This window comes from Lupinus angustifolius, chromosome LG03 (genome assembly GCF_001865875.1).
Source record: "Lupinus angustifolius cultivar Tanjil chromosome LG03, LupAngTanjil_v1.0, whole genome shotgun sequence".
In the NCBI taxonomy this organism is placed as follows: domain Eukaryota; kingdom Viridiplantae; phylum Streptophyta; class Magnoliopsida; order Fabales; family Fabaceae; genus Lupinus; species Lupinus angustifolius.
The window spans coordinates 1,848,383-1,866,082 of NC_032011.1; the positions used below are offsets into that span (position 1 = coordinate 1,848,383).

Consider the following 17,700-nt stretch of genomic DNA (forward strand, 5'->3'; position numbering starts at 1 on the left):
TAATGTTCTTTAAATCTTCTCTTCCAGTCATTGCTTTTACAAGCTTATAAAGCTTGATTGCTTCCTATGCATGGGTTTTTTTATATGTTAATGTTATGACTTATGGATCATTGAATGACATGGTTCTGCATTTGAATTGCCTAATTTCTTCTGGAGTAAATCTTGCTAAAATCATTACCGATAAGACGTTGATCTATTGATATAAGATTATATTGATATCCGAGATAGACCAAAAGGTCAAAAATTTGATTTTTGAGAGTAACATTTGTTAGACGAGACAACCAAATACCCCAAAAAAATTAATTCTTTATTGATAGAATATGAAATATCCCGGTTTATACCAAATGACTAATGTGGTTAACATATATGACCATTTGGATGAATTCTTATGGTCACGATGACATAGGCCTTCCACCTATGAGTGCTCCAAGAATCCTTTAACTCAAGACAAATGAAACCTTATGCCATTTGTATAAAATATAATTAAACCGATGGTGTCTATTGTCAAATCTCAATTTAAAAGCATCAACAAAGCCACTTGCACATGCATCTATGTTCTCAATAATGGGTTTGAGTTAAACTTATGCATATATGATCACATGTGCATTTATTTATACACCAGTTTTGAGTGCATCCCAAATATTCCAGTAGATGAAAAAGTTCCGACCTGCCGGATTCGAACCAGCGACCTAAGGATGGCTATTAGGAATTCAACCTACTACAGTCCTCCGCTCTACCAACTGAGCTAAGGTCGGTTACATCATTCAATTCTCACACCACGCTATAAATAAGGCATGATCCCTTCTTTAACAAATAACAAAATTCTATGACAGAAAAAGGCATGACCTCACATGCCCACAACATTCTATACCATCTTTGGAGTTACCGTTAGTTTTTTTGTGTGGTATTACCAAGGTTATCTCCTGGATTTATCATTTTTGATTGACTATCACTCTTAATAAATATCGCTTTTATAAATTAAATTTTAACATTTTAGTCTTTCTGATGATTTAGCGGTACCTAACACAACTAAACCAACAATATTTTACCCTAAGTTTAGTACTCATGGTAAGAAGTAAATGTATTATGTAATAAAAAGTTATAAAACCATCTTAAATATTTCTATAAATATACTTTAGAATTTCTATGCACGCAGTTTTTTTCTTTAGTAATCATGGTTCACTGTATTATTCCATACAAAATTACATACTATATTTAATACAACATTGAAAGTTACCTTTCCACTCTAATTATTGAATACATACACAAAAAAAGCCAAAAAGATATTAACACATTATCCCATACCAACTATTTTTTACACAATGATGTAGAAAAGAAATCTTTCACTGATTCTTAATTTGCCTGAAGAATTCTCCCATGGTTTTCTTCCTGACCAACTGCAAAATTTGGAATGATGGCATGAAATATGGATTTTCTGTAGCAACACAAATCATATATTAGCATTTCAGGAACTTGGAATAATGAACTTATGTTTTACCTTCTCTAACGTTGTTGTTTGATACTATTGCTGTGGTTTGAGATGAAGTAGTTTTATTTCCATATTGTTGTGTTGGTTCTTCATTATGTAGCAAAGAATTCACAGCTTCTCTCACCTTATCAATTACACCTGCATCACTAGTACTAGTTGTTCTCCTAGGACTCATTGCTTCATATATAACTTCAGATAGAACTTTCTCATCATTCCCTGGTTCAAATTTAATCTTCAAATACTCTTTCACTGAAGCACCCTTTGGGCTAAAAGTGTTCCTTCCATTTATTGAAGGTGATGAGGATAATGAAGTTTGTGTAGACAATGGAGCTGATGAAATAGATGGAGTTGGTGGGGCAGTTGAAGAAGTTTGTGAAGACATTTTGGCAGAAGTAGTTTTTGAAACAGAAAGGCCTTGAATTTTGGAGGGTATTGAATTTGCTGCATCTGAATATGATGCTGCTGCTGCTGCTGCATATGCTGGTGCAAGTTTCTCAGATGAGTTTTTTCCAGTCATTTTCATGTTTGGACCATGATGAGTAGTAGTAGTAGTAGTTGAAGGTTGAGTTGTTGTGGTGGAGTTGACAAGGCTAGGTTGTTTTTCTTGATCTTGTTCCACTCTAGATTTGATAGAGCTATGCAAAACATGCTTCTCAGATATTACTGGATTTGCTCTTGGATGTTGTCTTGCATTTTCTTTGTATCCCTCAGGTGCTAGCTCTGATTCATACACTGAAATGTAAAGTTGACAAAAGCTATAAAGAAAGAACAAGTGTTTATGCAAATGAATAAAGTAAGGTCTTTTATGATGGTACAATATCTCCTATCTCACAAAGTATGACAAGAGCTTAGATTCTCTATTTTTCTCTCATGTGGTCATGGGACCACATAATATTTGTGAAATTTTGTCTATACCACTTATGTAATTGTGTTTATCTCTCTGGTCCACATGAACACATGAGAGAGAAAATGACATAAGAGGATCCTAATCTATACAAGAATCTTTCTGATTGCTCAATTGATTTAAATATCACATAATTAACAACTCGAGATAATGTTCATTGACCAATCAGAAAGAATGACACTTGTTTGTGCCGTATTTTGTGAGACATCAGATATTATCCTTAATAATGATGGTTATTACTTGGAGCTCCAAGGTATTCAGCATCTTCTTCTTCCTCATAATCTTCTAAGCTAACACCCCATGATGGAGTGAGGTTACCATCTTCCTCTTGTTTCCTAATTCTGAAGCTATTTCGTAGTCTCTTAACCCCTTCTCTCATTTTGACAAGAACTGAAGATTTCTTCTGGTAGAGACCTTGGTCTTCTTCTGGGTCATGGTGCTTCAACCTCTCAAAGTAAGGAGAAGAGGGTGATTTAGAGTAGTTGGGAGAATAGGTTGGTGACATCTTAGCAGATTCTCCTCCTGAAAGTAGAAACAAGAACTAAGAATATGATTCATCCTAAACAAAAATGACATCTATATTGTTTTCACTTTGTTTCTTGCTCTGCAAGTTTCACCTCCTTAGATGCTCTCATGGTAATAAAAAGTTATTGCTGTCTATCATTTATTGTCTAACACAAACAACAATTACCTAATGTTTGAGGTAATGCAGAATCAATGATACAAGGTAAAAACTTCTTCATGCTCTGAAAGTACCTAATAATTTTCGTGTCATAATTAAACAAACCATGTACCTTTCCTTAATTATTACTTGCTTAACATTGATTATCTTAATGCAGTGAGAATACCTCAACTAACATAAGCATAACATATTTAAGCTTTATTTAAGGATATGATAATTTGTTTATGCAAGTTGGTTAGTTAAACTTTCAACAACAACACAAAAAAAAGTAAATACTGGTCCCTTTTTCAACCCAAGATGGTTCCAAAAATATTAAATGTATTAAATTTCTCATTTTTAGTATTTTTTTTATGACTATGATAGAGACCACTCTGATTTACATTCGTGATCTTTAATTAGTTTGAATTTTTATTTTTTCGGGATCAAATTAGGACACATGAAAAATTTGTAAAGACAGGCATTGACTCAAAAGTTGATGGTGATAAAGGATTACCTCTGAGGAATTGGTCCACAGTAGGTCTTGAAGTATCAACATGTCTGTACGTGCGTTCAGGGGGAGACATTTTGATGACTAATTCCCTGGATTGCATTTTGACTCAGCTTTTGGAAAAAATCAGCTTTTTATATTTGTGCTTTCTATGGATAATATAGGCAAAAGTTTTAACACAAAAATGAACCACTCAAGCAATTATGGATAATCTAGAGGCTAACACACCTTGGAGAATCACTTGTGGGCTTATTTTTTACACGTGGTGTGACCAATAACTTTCCCTGCCTCTGAAATTACTTGCCTTAAATAGTAATTTGACCAGGCCAGGATGAGAAAATTTGTATTTGAAAGTTGAAATTTATTCCGTAAGTGGAATTAATAAATACCTCAACCCTAACGAAAAATGATCATCCCACGTACTTTTTTCGTAACATCATTTTACTTTATAACAATAATCATCTATCTATTGTATTTTAAATTGCTTATCTTTACTCAGAACTTATCAATCATATGTGTTTTTATTGATTATTGACAATCCAAAATGCTTATTCATATCTTTTATTAACTTATCAATCATATTTTACATAATTATGATCAGTTAAAGTGAAGTGTGAATAGACATTTGAGAGTACCAATAGTTTATTCATGCAGAAGATGAACAGAAAAAGCTTAACCAATTCCTTCTGAGTTTGTGTATATTTAAATATGTGATTAATATTTATGACTTTATCTACCCTATAGAATAGTGAACCTTCCTGACTCTTCAAACTCTGCACATATTCACTTGAAGTCTTAAACTGCACCTTGTTTGTGGTGCTTCCAGAAAATTAATTCAAAACTCCTCTTCTCCATGTTACTGGTAAGATTCAAGATCAGGGTCTAAATTCTTCAATAAGTGACCGCAGCATCAAATATAGCCCTATACATTAGTCATGTCGCAAATGTACATATGATAATCCTCTGTAATGAATCAAATCCAACTACAACCCGGTTTTTTGGCAAGTCCTCTATCATACATGAGCTTCCTTACTCCTGCTCCATCAGACCAACAACCTCCATCATCCAATACATTTGATAAAAGTATGTAAGCTGCAGGATCATTAGGGTGCAGCTTCAAAAGCATTTGAGCAGATTGTAGAGCAATTTCTTTATTTCCGTGAACTTGACAAGCACGTAGCAACGATTTGTAGGTAGATGGCCCTGGCTCTATTGGCATGTTGTTAATAAAGGATTCTGCCTCATTTAGATATCCGAATCGACCAAGAAGATCGACAATTGTAGTATAATGTTCAATTGGTGGAGGGGGAAGTGTCTTATCATTTACCATCAATTCAAAATATTCTAGTCCTTTGTCTAGCATGCCAACATGGCTACATGCAGTGAGAACTGCTAGGAAGGTGGCATGATTGGGTTTGATTTCAGTTCTTCTCATTTCCTCAAACAGTTCGACAACTTCTCTACCATGACCGTTATGAGCATATCCTGACAACAATGAATTCCAGGAAATAACATCATGTGTAAACATTGATGAAAACACTTTCCTTGAATCATGGACATTGCCACATCTTGCATACATTGACACAAGCCCATTTTGCACATCTAAATGTGAAGCATACCCATATTTGAGAATCAGAGCATGTATCTTCTTCCCAGCACGGAGGGCTGATGCAATGGTTATGGCGCTTAGAATACTTATAAATGTAAAATGGTCTGTTTCAACACCAGCCTCCCTCATGAAAGAAAACTGTGTCAATGCTTCCTCTCCATGTTCCAAGTGAGAAAGGCCGGCAATGAGTGCATTCCATGATATTTGATCCCATTCCCTAACACCAGAGCAAAGTTTCCAAAAATCATCCAAACTACCATTGCATTCTGAGTATACAGTCATAAGGGTGACCATTAAATAGTGATTTACTTCAAAGCCTTCTTTAATTATGCGGCACTGAATTTGCTTGCACTTATCAAAATGGCCATCTGTAGAAAATGAACTCAGCAAACTATTGTAAGTAGCCTGTTTAGGATTAACACCGGAGCGCAGCATTTCTCTAATCAAAACCATCGCCTCATCTGGTTGACTGTTCCGGGCATAGCTAGAAACTATGGAATTCCAAGTTAAAACATTTCTATCCACCTCCATATGATCAAAAACTCGCCGCGAAGCCTCCACATTCTGGCACTTCGAATACATGTCAATCAAATTCGTACCCAAAACAACATTGACAAACCCTGATTTCAGACATAGACAATGCAACTGAATACCTACCTCATAGTGCTCCATTTGGCAGCAAGCTACAAGAACAAGTGATATAGTGAATGGCATAGGAGCTATCATCTCCAAGTGAATCATATCCAAAAACAAATTTATGCATATAACAGAACAATTCACATGCAAATAACATGAAATCAATGAATTCCAAGTAACCACATTTCTATATGACATTTCATCAAACAATTTCTGTGCATCACAGATAACACCACATTTGCCATACAAATTAATAAGTGCATTGCATACGTGAATATCAGAACAAAAACCCAACTTGATTGTTGGTCCATGTAGCTGAATACCAACATCAAAAAAATCAGATTTTGCACAAATGGATATGAATTGATTAAGAAAAAATGTATCGGAAAATGGGTAAATTCGCAATTGGATCAAGAGATCCAAACGGGTCGGGTCTAATAGATTTCGATTGGAACTGAATAAGTGACAGTAACTGGATATGAAGTCATGGGGTTGATCACTGTGATGGTGCAAATTGTGGGTTGTTAAGGTTCGAAAGAGCATAAAAGTTTGTGCTTTTGAGTGATTTGGTTTGAGACAACGCAAAAGGGAAAGGACCTTGAAACTCATTTTCTACCATCTTTGTTTTTTCACATCTCAGCTCATGAAAACTATATCACCATTTTAACCAAAAATTTATAAGGACTATCATTAAGAATTTTAATTTTTTTAATTAATTTATATTTTAATTCGACAATTTTTAATCTATATTTTAATTAGAAATTTTGTAATTTCTAAGCATCCAAACTCTCAAGTTTTCTTTACATGCTTTAAATACAATTTCACATATTTATATTTATATATATATATATATATATATATATATATGATATTTTTTATTTAATAATTAAAATATGAATAAATAAAACATAAATAATATGATATATTAATAATCTAAAAAACTTTACCCACTTAGTAAACTGATATTTAATCTACTTTAGAACAACAAACCCTATTTACTAAAGTTTACTTTAGTAGATATATAAATGAAGATCACATATCCTATTTTTGGTGTCTTATCTCATAATGAGAATTATTCTTATACTATCAATATTTAATAAATCTAAATAATCAACTCTAATATTCTATCATATCACTTTCTAATAAATTTCATAACAAACATCATAACATACATTTTCAATACGTTAAATGTTTGAAGGTGAATAAGTACCAAACAATAATGATTAGTATGACCTTCTTATTTGTTTTACAATATATTTAACATCCTATGTCATGATAACTATATTATCAATTTATAGATGAATGAGTTAAAATTTATATCATGGTAATCAATTTTAAAAGATTGGTGGTTACTAAGATGATGAACCATGTACTTGAGGCACAAATCATATCTATAAAAAACATTGAAATATCATTTATATTCATCAGTTATCAATGTCAACATCCCAATCTCTGTGGCCTTTTATGCTATTCAGAAGACAATTCATTATAATTGTGTCATACGCTATGACAATCAATGAATCTCAAGGTCAATCATTAGAAAATGTGAAGTTGTATTTACTAAACCAATTTTCAGTTATGGTCATGTGGTTGTTTCAAGAGTTCAAACCAAAAAAAAAATTGAATATATTTGTACATGACAGGATGGTAAACCACTAAATACAACAACAAATATGGTATATAAAGAAGTTTTGCAAAATATGTATTAGGTATTCTACAAATAGTGAAGATCCACTTACTCCGAAAGTAGCCATTACTAATATGAACAAATAATGGTTTAAATATACTCACTAATTGATGGATAGGATGAGGAGTAAATTTAAAAAAATTACTCTTAGAGTAAGTAGATCCCTCCCCTAATAACTATTCTATTCTAATGTATACTTAAGAGGATGAAAAAAAACATTTGAGTTCAGATGAAGTTGATATGTCTGATGCTAATGTCGTTTATAAAGAAATTTTCCAAAATCTATAACATGTATTATATTAATTATTTTACATTATGTTTGAAATATTTTTTGGAACTATTACATTTTTTTAATAATAGATTCGATTTCATCTCACTGAACAACAACTTTACATCAACAATCAAATATTTAGTCACATTCTCAAGTTAACAAATATTATGTTATTTTCCATCTAAATTCATTCAACTTTTCCTAACACATTTCCTTTTTTAACATTACAAGTTCAAAATCATTTCATTCTCTCACCATCTTAACATCAACAATGGATTACTACAAACCATGTTTTACTAGGTAATCCTCATTAACATTTTATTTACCAAATTATGTTATCAAATTTTAATTAAATTCGTGTAATACATATTATTACTCGTGCGAACGTACAGGTCTCCTACTCGTTTAATTAAAAAGTCAGACGTAATTAAAAAGAAAAATCAGTAAATGAGAACCTAATAAGTGTTTTTGGTATATGTATCTCTGAGCTTTAAATTAAATGAATAATAAGAGGATTAAGTAATAATGAAATGACATAGCAATAGAAAGACTTAAACCCTCTTATTCCTCTTTCTCTATTTGATTTCATCGATAATTCACGATGTCCTCTTTCTCTGCCTCCACCGCAGCCTTATCCACTCCTCTCTCTCGCCACCACCGTCCCACGCGCCCTTCTTCCCTCAAATGTCTCCATTCTCAACAACCACAACACCACCACCACTCTCCTCACCTCTCTCTCTTCCATAACCTCTCCAAAACCCTCGCCATCTCCTCCGCCGCCGCCGTCCTCTTCCACTGCACCCCTCTCTCCGATTTACCCACTCATTTCAACCTCGGCGGTGGAAATAATGGCGGTGTTGGAGGGGGATCCGGCGGAGGAGGGGGTGGATGGTTTGGTGGTGGCGACGGTGGAAATGGAGGATTCTGGTCAAGATTGTTCACACCGGCTTCGGCTATAGCCGATGAATCGCAATCTCAAGATTGGGATTCTCATGGCTTACCTGCTAACATTGTGGTTCAGCTTAATAAGCTGAGTGGTTTCAAGAAATACAAACTCTCTGAGATTCTATTCTTCGATCGCAACCGAAGGTCGAAGGTGAATGCTGAGGATTCGTTCTTTGAAATGGTTTCGTTGCGCCCTGGTGGTGTTTACACCAAGGCGCAGCTTCAGAAGGAGCTAGAAACTCTAGCTACTTGTGGAATGTTTGAGAAGGTTGATTTGGAAGGGAAAACCAATGCTGATGGAACAATTGGTCTTACAATTAACTTCACTGAGAGTACTTGGCAACAAGCCGATAAATTTCGCTGCATCAATGTTGGGATGATGCAGCAAACAAAGCCTGTTGAGATGGACTCCGATATGACCGATAAGGAAATGCTCGAGTACTATAGGACTCAGGAGAGGGATTACAAGAGAAGAATTGAGAGGGCTAGGCCTTGCCTTTTGCCCGGATCGGTGCACAGTGAGATTATGCAGATGCTGAATGAACAAGGGGCGGTTAGCGCGAGGTTATTGCAGAGGATAAGGGATAGGGTGCAGAAGTGGTACCATGATGCTGGGTACGCATGTGCGCAGGTGGTTAATTTTGGGAATCTTAATACCAAGGAGGTTGTGTGTGAGGTTGTGGAAGGGGATATCACTCAATTGGTTATTCAGTTCCAGGATAAACTTGGCAATGTTGTTGAAGGTAACACTCAAGTTCCAGTGGTAAAGAGAGAGCTTCCTAGACAGGTATTTATGTTAATACTTAATAGTAAAGTCTTTAGAGGGCTTAAAATGTTTGTTGTCTGTGCTAATGATATGTTAGTATATGCAGGTGGCAGTAGCTGATTTATATGATTATTTTCATGTCTCAAATATCATGGTGTTTTTGTGATTAATTATGCTTTGTGCTTGGTTTTTTGGTCTTGATTTTGTTATTTGGTTTATGTTGCGTGTGTTTGATGCTTAGTTGTATCGGATTAGTATCTCCATCCATGTCATACTTTTAACATTGAAGCAATAAAACAAGCTTTAAGGAATGTAAATTCCCTTGCCTTTAGAGTTTTTAGAGGGCTACAAATGTTTGTTATATGTGCAAAATGATATGTTATTATAGGCAGCTGGCACTAGCTGATTTGGGTGATTATTTTCATGTCTAAAGTTTCTGTACTGTGTGATTATGATTTGCGCTTGGTTTTTTGGTCTTGGATTTATTCTTTTGGTTGATGTTACTCATGTTTGATGGATATTTCTATTGGGTTAACAACTTCGTCTAGGTCACACTTTTAACATTGAAGCTGAGAAACAAGCTTTAAGAAACTTAAATTACCTTGCCCTGTTTATGTTGAAGTCTTTAGAAGGCTACATATATTTGTTACCTGTGCAATATGTTAGTATAGGCTGGTGTGTGTAGATATGAATGGTTGTTTTCTTGTCTCAAATATCATGGTGTTAGGTGAAAATGATTTGTGTTTGCTTTTTTGGTCTTGGATTTGTTTATTGTTTATGTTGCTCATGTTTAATGGTATTTGTATTGGATTAACAGCTTCGTCCAGGTTACACTTTTAACATTGAAGCAGGGAAACAAGCTTTAAGGAACATAAATTCCCTTGCTTTGTTTTCGAATATTGAAGTGAATCCACGGCCTGATGAGAAGAATGAGGGAGGCATAATTGTTGAAATTAAGCTAAAAGAGTTGGACCAGAAGACAGCTGAAGTCAGTACTGAGTGGAGTATTGTTCCTGGACGTGGAGGGCGTCCCACTTTGGTATTTCCTTCAGATAAATTTCATTTTTTTATCAACCATGGAATTTTGTCTGGTCAAGTGGTCTAATTGCTTTGTTTTCACTTATTCTGCAGGCTTCAATTCAGCCTGGTGGAACTGTTAGTTTTGAACATCGGAATCTGCACGGACTGAATAGATCTGTTAATGGTTCCATAACAACTAGCAACTTCCTCAATCCTCAGGTATCATCTTGAGCTAGTCCATTGAGTTTATTTATTTTACTATAAGAATATTTGTATCTCATCAATATATGCATTGCTATCATAAAATGTCCTTTATGTTTTGCCCTAGGATGATCTTGCATTTAAGCTAGAATATGTGCATCCATATCTGGATGGTGTAACTGATCCTAGCAACCGTACTCTCCGTGTAAGCTGCTTCAATAACCGGAAACTGAGTCCAGTTTTCACTGGAGGCCCAGGGCTTGATGAAGTTCCCCCAATATGGGTTGATCGTGCTGGTGTTAAAGCTAATATTACAGAGGTAAGTTAACTGGCTTTTTTACATTGACCCCTATGGCATAACCGCATAAGCCCTGTGTTAACTATTTGGGCTAGTGATAGGCTGATACCTTTTTTGATCATAGTTTTTATATCTTTTGTGTCAAGCAGAATTTTACACGCCAGAGTAAATTCACTTATGGACTTGTGATGGAAGAGATAACAACACGTGATGAAAGTAGTAATATATGCACAAATGGTCAAAGAATATTACCTAGTGGAGGAATTAGTACAGATGGACCTCCAACCACTCTCAGTGGTACTGGCATTGATCGCATGGCATTTTTACAGGCAAATATTACACGTGATAACACACATTTTGTTAATGGAGCTGTAGTCGGAGAAAGAAATGTGTTCCAGGTTACTATCTCATTCTTCACGCATTGCCTTCGTAATTGTCTGCATGGATGTGTTTTGCTTTTTTATCATTTTTGTTAGTTTTGGAAATAGTGAGTGAGAAAACTATTTTTAAATTTAAAAAATGGAACATGCTCTTAGCAATATTTTTTGCAAAGAAGTCAAATCTTAACTTTGATGGGGGAAGAAGAGGAGGTTCCAGAGATGACAAAAAGGCCATTAGATAACTAGGCCGTCCTAATGTCATTGTATGTTGTTGGCTACATAGATAATGTTGTGCTCTATCTAAAACTAGATTCTCAGTGAAACCTTTTAGGGCAAGGTCCAACTTGCAGTACCTTTGAGGACAAGATATTGTTTTTTTCTAAGTTTCTAGTCTTAACTATGGTATGTCTATGTTTTCTGCTGACCTAGTTTTCATATATGCGAACTGCAGGTAGATCAAGGCCTTGGCATTGGCAGCCAGTTCCCGTTCTTTAACCGTCACCAGCTAACTTTGACAAGATTTCTCCAATTGATGAAAGTTGAGGAAGGTGCTGGTAAATCACCACCACCAGTGCTTGTCCTCCACGGCCATTATGGTGGTTGTGTAGGTGATCTTCCAAGTTACGATGCTTTTACTCTCGGGGGACCCTATTCTGTAAGGGGTTACAACATGGGTGAGATTGGAGCTGCTAGAAGCATCCTTGAGGTAGGAATAACTGCACGCCTTTAATGATTCTCCATGGTCATTTTGTTTTAGTAAATTCTTGTAATCTAAGTAAGTGGGTGAGCCTTGATGCAATGCTAAGGTTGTTGTCTTGTAACCTGGAGGTTACGAGTTCATATTCGTGGAAATAGTCTCTCCACTTGTGGGGTTAGACTACATACAAATACCTTGCCCAGGTCAACCAGGTTGAGACTTATTCACCGAGCCTCCTTTTTAAAATCTATATGATGTCCAGTACTTCGGGATCAACTGTCTGAATTGTTTTTCTTTCTATAGCTTGCAGCTGAGTTAAGGATACCTATCAAAGGTACACACGTGTATGGATTTGCTGAACATGGTAACGATCTAGGAAGTTCAAAGAGTCTCAAAGGGAATCCGACAGAAGTCTATAGGCGACTTGGTCATGGATCGTCTTATGGTGTTGGTCTCAAGCTTGGTTTAGTCAGAGCAGAATATGCCATTGATCATAACTCGGGAACTGGTGCATTATTTTTCCGTTTTGGAGAGAGGTTTTGAGGTGCAAAGTGGTCGCACAATATCTTGCAGCAAATGGTTGTTCTTAAAACTATATCTAGAATCTGGTTTAAGACTCAGACTGGTGTTAGATTGTAGACTTGGGATAGGATTCAGTGAAAATATAAACATGGCGGTTTATGTTGAGGTCTTCTATTGAATGTATTTAGTTTGTATTGCGGCTATTGATCATTGAGATTTTCTATTGAATGGATTTAGTTTATTTTGCTGCTATCGATCATTGTCCAGTCTGGTAGAATAAATGAAACATTATAATATATAATTTCTTTGAGTTTTTGTAGAAGTTGGTTTTACATTACTTAGAAAAGTCGGTTTTATTTTTTCCTTCACCGGTATTATTTTTTGGGTACATTTACTCTTTTTGGTACATAATCTGAAAATGGTCTACGAGATGAAAAATACATGAAATGAATCACTTTCCATATTAGGATGCTTTGGTATTGGTTATTATTATGGAAATGTGCTTCCTATGAATATACTTTATTTTATCCAACATTTATCAATAAAGTTCACTCTACTAAGATCCTTTAACATACACGTTTATGATGACTCTAAACAACTTTCCTACTCATCAGCTCGTGCTTTGAATCTCAGCTACTTTTTTTGTCATTTCCGTTGAAGATATTAATAGGCAAAAAGCTATAGAAGATTGGCAGGGATTGAAGAAGAAAGAGTTTCTAAAAGAAGAGAGAAAGAAAATGAAAATTTACAAACTGCAGAGATCATTCATAAACAAAGAGCTCTAACATACAAAAAGGAAAACACATGATGCCACATGGCTGAAATGTATGCTTACTGTTGTTTAGTCTCTTATTCAATTTTGAACTGATGCTGAAAAATAAATTAACTTGTTCAGGAGTACAAAATAATCAGAGAAACAGTCAAGAGTTTTACTTCAGAACCAGATGCCATCTAAGGTATAAACTAAATTGCATAATTTTCCTGCCACAAATAGGTGACAGGAGTGAGATATGCATGTCAATAGGTACACGAATCCCTTGAAATGATACATACTGCTATTTTATACTGCAATTTTGCTCCATAAAAGTCTCCTAGACCTTTGCTTAAAATCCATACATGTGAAATCCAGGGCCAGACATTGAGATGCTTCCAAGACTTAAAGGAATGGCCATTAGTTAAACGTTGGAATCTACAAAACAAGCAGCATATACATATTACTTTACTGCACCTGTAAAATACTGAGCTTTACATCTTTGAAAAACCAATTAAATGTTTATTAGAGGCAATCACTGTTGAAGAATCTTGTGGAGTGATGAAGGAATCAGATATCATACCTAGCCAAGTGTCACAGGAAAGTACAATGAAACATATTTTAAACATTAGACAGCAAGAATATTATAATAAATCATAAAATTTGTAACTAAGAAAGAAAGGCCAGAACTTTTCGTGCATATACTTCATAAGTAGCACAAGGTGCACATCTATTCAATGATATTCACTTTTAGAAACTAAACATGACAGCTAAGTGTATCATTTCACCTCATTACAGAGAGGTAGATAATTTGTTGGAGGTAAAACACAGAAACAGTGAATGGCAGCATTAAAATGGCCCACCAATCATTTCCATTAAAGTTAATCTCAATCCCATAACAGTAAGATCCCCTTTCACAAACTACTCACATATTCCCAATCAACCTTTTCTCAATGCAAATAGTATCAATATGAACATATTATCATTCTATGCAAAAAGTAATTAATTTATGTAAAAAAATTACTCGTACCCAATTGAAAAAAAAGTATAGCTTTTAAAAGCGTTTGCTATACCAGCCCTAGACAGGACATCTCAAAACATAAACCAAGCCCAATCTCACACGTTAGGGTCTAATTTTTACAAGCTGACTAGTTATCCACTATCTAAAGATTTTGTACACCAGCACAATATAAAGAAATATGCTCATTGCTCGTCCTGCTTCTGAATTAATTAGCATGCCATGTGAAGAAAGAAAAAACAGGGTATTCAGGTTTCCCTGTTGCAACATAGCATTTTAACACAAAACAGAGTGTATGATTTTTGGGCAGGATTGAGTTACTGAACCATAGTGTAACCAAAGAAGACAAAAGACAAACAGAAACCTGTTGTTGCTACAATAGTGTGTTATTTATGAATATTTGTAGTGAAATTCAGCCTTCACACTATCCACTTTAACCAATCTCACTCCTATCCACATGCAGAGACCAGAGAGAGAGAGACGAAATTCAACATTTTTTCCCGTTCTTCTCTATCTATATAGCCATTAAACTTATATTTTCATATATAAGATAAGATAAGCAAAATCATAACCGGTGCAAGTAAGTAAAATATAGTTAAAAACACATTGTCAATTAACTTCAATTTTTTTGCTCAATTTAGTCCTTTTTTCAACTTTGTTTCCTGTGTAATTTTGACATGTCATGCTTAGATACATGACGAGACAAGAATGAAATACGTGACAAAAATCTTAAGCGAGAGAGTAACTCAATAACAAAAGCAAAGATGAGATTTTGACACCAAATTGAGAAGGATGGGCTCTGAGACTTTGTGATCAGCACACTAAAGGTTTAGTTTAGGCTCAGGTCCATTGTGTGTTTTTTTTAAAGTCTTTTGATCTATGGAATGAAGACAAACAAATAAGTTAGAGACCGAAATAGCAGTATTGTATGAAATATAAATTTTTATATTAAAGTTATACCTTTTGAATTTCTAATTCTAATATATTAAATACAACAATTTTTAACAATAAAAAAATTGTATGTTGGATTTCCTAACCAGTTAAAGTACTGGGTAGAAATGAGATGGCATATTTGATATTCTACAACATGTTTTAGTTCACTTGTCACAAACTCACATCCTTTGTTATAAAATCTCATTGATCAAAAGCATAATCTCCCATTATTAATTGTAAACCAAATGTAGCAGATACATTATGTTTCTGAATCAGTAACACCATAAGCAAGCAATGGTAAGTGAATTATTAATCGGAGTGAACAATGAATAATAATGATGCAATAGCAAGACAGTATAAAGCTAATGAATATTACACTCACCTTTAGTGAGAGACACTGAAGAAATGAACAAAAATTGAAGAACGCGATTCATTTATCACCACTAGGAGTAATGCCATGACCATGAGCATGGTGAGGGTATGAAAACCCCGAAGACCAATCCCTCTGCTGAAATCCACCGTTATTGAATCCGTGATGAGGCATTCCAAGCATCGCCATCATATGCGGCGGAGGATACGGCATCGGAACTGGAGCATGATGAGAATGACCACCGCCGCCACCGCCGCCGGAGTCGTGCAAGCTCTGAGGCACCGGCGTGGAAGCGAAAAGCTGATCTGAAGAAGAAGGACCTTCGTTCGAAAGCCCTTGCATTCTCTTAAGGTAAAGTCGATATTTCTGAAGATGACTCGCTACGTTTTCACGTGTCAAACCTTCAACGTTCATCAACTGCATAATCGTTTTCGGAACCGCGTTTTTGATCCCTAGGTGCGCTACAACGTCAACGAATCGTTTGTGTAATTGCGGTGTCCACACTAAACGCGGTCGTTTCACTGACCTACCCGATGCATCATCGTTGTTATTATTCTGCATATTCGAATCCGCATCTTCCGCAGAATCGAGTCTACGGAGCTTTTTACATTCAGTACCCGAACCGTTTTCCCGATCCGGTTCTTCCTCCTCTTCTTCTTCCTCATCTGGTTCGATGACCGCGGATAACGTCTGAGAGCCTCCACCGGCACCGCTGCGGAGGGCGGCGATGGTGTCGTTGGAGGCGCGATTGACGTCGATGAGTGTCCGGTAAGGCTCCGGTGAGATACTGAAAGCAGATGCGAGTTCCGGCGGAATCAACGGCTGAGAGAGTGGTGTGAGGTCATCGGCGGTGGGAAGACCTATCTCCCACTCCGTCACCCGTTCGGTTTCGTGGCTATAGTTCTTCACCTCTTCTCCCATCTTATTATCTTTTTTCTATAACCGTTTTTCTCTTGATTCAGAATCAGAAAAAAAAAGTGATTATTATCTGAAGCGATTTTGGGGATTGATCTAAAATGAAGGTTGAAAGAGAAGCAAGGGAAAATAGGCGGTGGTGTATGATGTAGATATTTGGTGGAGAGAGAAATTAAATAATATCACTTTTTGGTGTTTTCATTTAATTTTTGGGATTAAATTTTCTAGAAATTAATGGGGAAAGAGCAAAAAGTGCAATTTGAGTGCCACCGTGGACGACTTAGCTAGATATTTTTGATCCTATCAATATTTCTATATCTTCTACTACCACCTTTGGTTATTTCATCTTCTAATTTCCCAACAATTAATTTATCTTTCTTCCAATCACTTCATGCCACATTATATATTATTTTAAACACATTTGATTCTAATTATTTCTTTATTTTATCATTTATAATTAATGTTAATTTAATATTTATTTTGTTTGGTAATGATTTTTTGTACTAAGATTTTTCTTACATTAGGTTAAATACTAATCTCGTATGGGTGTATGGTTGTTTCTCCCATAAATATTATTTTCAGAAATCGAGCTCTTTATATTTTAACTTTTTTGGAATTTGGTAGGATCTTATACTACTAAACTAATGTTTTATTAGTTTTGGTGAAATTTAAATAAATTAAGAACCTAGTAAATATAAAATCATAATTTTTATATTTTATAAGGTAGCATTTTATTGCTTAGGGATGATAATAAAACAAAATATGAACCTAAATAATAATATTAAAATACGTCAAACATTTTTTCTAAGTAAATTGTTGATTTAAAATATCTAGTAATTTAAGGAGTTTATAAAGTTAATTAATTGATTTGAATAAGTTATGTAGGTAGCACATTTACTTATTGATATATTCTTGGACGGTAACTAGTGAAAGTGGGGAAATATAATGGTAATTATGGTTGTGAGATGAGTGAGAGAGAGAGTAGTTTTGCACTTTATTATATATTGGAAATATATTTATTAAAAAGTAATGGGGTAGTTGGAGTTGCAAGTTGGCATAGAATAATAGCATAATGTGAGTGATTGCGAAATAAACCAAAAGAGTAAAGCGATTGAATAA

The 17,700-nt window shown here is 35.0% G+C and overlaps 4 protein-coding genes and 1 non-coding gene across 7 annotated transcripts; 1 reads left to right on the forward strand and 4 right to left on the reverse strand.

Moving 5' to 3' along the window:
• On the reverse strand, positions 662 to 755 carry TRNAY-GUA. The gene is made up of 2 exons: positions 719 to 755; positions 662 to 697 (listed from the first exon to the last, which is right to left on the reverse strand). It is a non-coding gene; the product is annotated as a tRNA-Tyr (tRNA).
• Positions 1,284 to 3,768, reverse strand: LOC109342959 (uncharacterized serine-rich protein C215.13-like). The gene is made up of 4 exons (XM_019581049.1): positions 3,569 to 3,768; positions 2,634 to 2,915; positions 1,499 to 2,221; positions 1,284 to 1,397 (listed from the first exon to the last, which is right to left on the reverse strand). The coding sequence occupies exons 1-4, from the start codon at positions 3,663 to 3,665 to the stop codon at positions 1,354 to 1,356; spliced, it is 1,146 nt and encodes a 381-aa protein (XP_019436594.1). The 5' UTR covers positions 3,666 to 3,768; the 3' UTR covers positions 1,284 to 1,353.
• On the reverse strand, positions 4,536 to 5,912 carry LOC109342251 (pentatricopeptide repeat-containing protein At3g24000, mitochondrial-like). Its single transcript, XM_019580275.1, has one exon. The coding sequence runs from the start codon at positions 5,910 to 5,912 to the stop codon at positions 4,536 to 4,538; it is 1,377 nt and encodes a 458-aa protein (XP_019435820.1).
• Positions 8,315 to 12,804, forward strand: LOC109342956 (protein TOC75-3, chloroplastic-like). Its single transcript, XM_019581045.1, has 7 exons — positions 8,315 to 9,497; positions 10,294 to 10,515; positions 10,608 to 10,715; positions 10,825 to 11,016; positions 11,145 to 11,393; positions 11,827 to 12,081; positions 12,376 to 12,804. The coding sequence occupies exons 1-7, from the start codon at positions 8,367 to 8,369 to the stop codon at positions 12,613 to 12,615; spliced, it is 2,397 nt and encodes a 798-aa protein (XP_019436590.1). The 5' UTR covers positions 8,315 to 8,366; the 3' UTR covers positions 12,616 to 12,804.
• Positions 13,432 to 16,775, reverse strand: LOC109342962 (transcription factor PCL1-like). 3 transcript variants are annotated; one of them, XM_019581054.1, is made up of 2 exons: positions 15,682 to 16,775; positions 13,432 to 13,785 (listed from the first exon to the last, which is right to left on the reverse strand). In XM_019581054.1, the coding sequence occupies exon 1, from the start codon at positions 16,585 to 16,587 to the stop codon at positions 15,727 to 15,729; it is 861 nt and encodes a 286-aa protein (XP_019436599.1). In that variant the 5' UTR covers positions 16,588 to 16,775; the 3' UTR covers positions 13,432 to 13,785; positions 15,682 to 15,726. The 3 variants fall into 3 exon arrangements, with proteins under 3 accessions (XP_019436599.1, XP_019436597.1, XP_019436598.1); XM_019581052.1 differs by having other exon boundaries at positions 13,432 to 13,928; positions 15,679 to 16,775; XM_019581053.1 differs by having other exon boundaries at positions 13,432 to 13,783; positions 15,679 to 16,774.